Source organism: Amphimedon queenslandica, unplaced genomic scaffold (genome assembly GCF_000090795.2).
Source record: "Amphimedon queenslandica unplaced genomic scaffold, v1.1 AMPQUscaffold_10789, whole genome shotgun sequence".
In the NCBI taxonomy this organism is placed as follows: domain Eukaryota; kingdom Metazoa; phylum Porifera; class Demospongiae; order Haplosclerida; family Niphatidae; genus Amphimedon; species Amphimedon queenslandica.
The window spans coordinates 1-2,308 of NW_003548962.1; the positions used below are offsets into that span (position 1 = coordinate 1).

Genomic DNA, 2,308 nt, shown 5'->3' on the forward strand with positions numbered 1-2,308 from the left:
TTTTGATGACTACGTCACACAGCAAATTATTCATAGTACTCTGAAGTATGCAGACTCTGCAAAGGACAGGTTGACGGCATCTTACAACAAATTCTCGAAATGTCCAATGACAACAGAAGAGCTATTCCGATTCATTGGAGCATTGATTTTATTGGGAATTCATGGAGTTCAAAACCATAGGTTTGCTTGGAGCATCACTAAAGCTCAATATATGATTCGTCTGAGCGAATTGCTGTCTTGTGAAAGATTTGAACTCATAGGTACATTTTTGCATCTTGTAACACCAGAAGAGGAAGAATCTTTATCAGGAAGTAAATTGAAGAAAATACTTCCTATTCACAACTATATCAAAGCAAAGTGTTCTGATTTATATCAGCCTTGTCGAAGTCTAAGCATTGATGAGCGTATGGTGAAGAGTAAGGCAAGGACACAATTTCGACAATACATACGCAATAAGCCAACAAAATGGGGCTTCAAATATTGGGTTTTAGCTGATGTCACTGGATACACAGTTGATTTTGATTTGTACATAGGAAAAGGTGGTACTGTATCAAGCAATGGCTTAGCATATGATGTTGTCATGAAACTTCTCCAGCCATATTGGTTTCAAGGTTATGAAGTTTTCTTTGATAACTTCTACACAAGTCCCATATTATTGCAGGACCTTGTCTCTTATGAAGTTGTTGCTACTGGTACTTTGAATGTTACCAGAAAAGAAGTACCAAGAGAAGTTTCGGCAATGAAGCAGTATGTAGAGAAGTGTACTCGTGGAGTTGGATACTACTATCGTCAACCTAATTCAAATATTACATATTGCTGTTGGCATGACACGAAAACTGTAACACTTGCCTCGACCGCATATCCAGGACATACAGAAAATACTGTGTCAAGAAGAGTAAAAGATCCTCATACCAACCGATCCATCACTACTGAAGTGCCATGTCCTTTGATGTTGTATCAATACAATCAAAAAATGGGAGGTGTCGACAAAAGTGATCAATTCATTAGCTACCATAAAGTACTGAGAAAAACAGTCTAATACTGGAAAACAGCATTCTACCACCTTGTAGATATAGCCATTGTCAATTCTCATCTGCTGTATAATTGGTGTCGGATTGAAGATGATGAAAAACCAATCTCAGAAAATAGATTTCGCGATTCTTTGGTACTCGAAATAATGCAAAAATATGGGAAGCCTGCAAACATCAACAAAATTGCAGTTCCTTCTCCTTCATTTAAGGTATGTCATGGTAGCAGAATATATTCAAAAGAGAATCAAGCACGTTGTATTTATTGTCAGCTGCACAATTCCAAGGCTATCACTCAGCGAAAATGTCCTGACTGTCCCTTGATGCCAGCTCTTTGCCAGACTGTAGAAAGAGATTGCCATGCAGAGTGGCATAGTGATACATTTGCAAGGATCAGAGAGCTATGGTATGAAAAAAATTTGCCAGAAACTGCAGCTAAAACAAGCAAGAGGGGTCGTCCTAAAGGCAGCATATACCGACGTCGACGTAGAGGATGTTACCGTTCAAAAACATAAGAGAACGAAATGATTTTATCTATACATCAAGTATCAATGTAATGCTTATTGTTTGATCTTTTGTTTGATACCATTAGAAGTATTCATTTATGTTTAAAAATTGAGATAAATATTTTTTAAAATTAAAAAATTGATATTTTTATTATTTATTCCTGCATGCTGCAGTTATTCTTATTTATAACTATATCACGTGATTCTCCATTTCTTGCTGAGTCAGCAGATATGCAGCATTAGCTAGATGGCCTCCTAAAAAGCTAAATAAAAAATATAAAGAAAAATAAGTGAGAACACACGCAAACACAGACTGAAGCAGAGGGTTAATTTTGTTGCACTAACTACACTTGAGTAGGTTGGTACGAAACTGTATTTATTTTTCTTCCATAAAGCTGAATTTAACTTTGTGGTGACTGATCATGTTAGGGCCTTTTCTCCTAATCATAAATACATATTTTGTAATATTTTTATGTCAATAAATTAGACTAAATTAGTAATACATATTTTTGTAGCTCTACATACCACTAGACTTACAAGAGCAAGATAGACCCAGCTCAAGGATGTTCTGCCAAGTAACACTTCTGTATCCAGTCTAAATCAACCTTTCTTTACTTTAGGTTGATGTACCATTATCTATCCTGATTTTTAAAACAATGTTTGTTTCATTTCATTAACAAGGCAAAAATGACCATAATTTGTTTACCCATGCTGGCATCCATAGGGTCCGCAACTCAAAGTATTGAAGTCCTCTTAGAAATTCTTTTGGTAGTA

The 2,308-nt window shown here is 35.8% G+C and overlaps 1 protein-coding gene across 1 annotated transcript; it reads left to right on the forward strand.

Moving 5' to 3' along the window:
* The first annotated feature begins 106 nt into the window (after positions 1-106).
* On the forward strand, positions 107-1,039 carry LOC100639083 (piggyBac transposable element-derived protein 4-like). Its single transcript, XM_011409956.1, has one exon. It carries the CDS (start codon positions 107-109, stop codon positions 1,037-1,039), a length of 933 nt encoding a protein of 310 aa, XP_011408258.1.
* The last annotated feature ends 1,269 nt before the right edge of the window (positions 1,040-2,308 follow it).

Bases quoted from the DNA above. Each gene is read 5' to 3' on its own strand.
- LOC100639083 (XM_011409956.1), top strand. From the start codon at position 107: ATGACAACAGAAGAGCTATTCCGATTCATTGGAGCATTGATTTTATTG.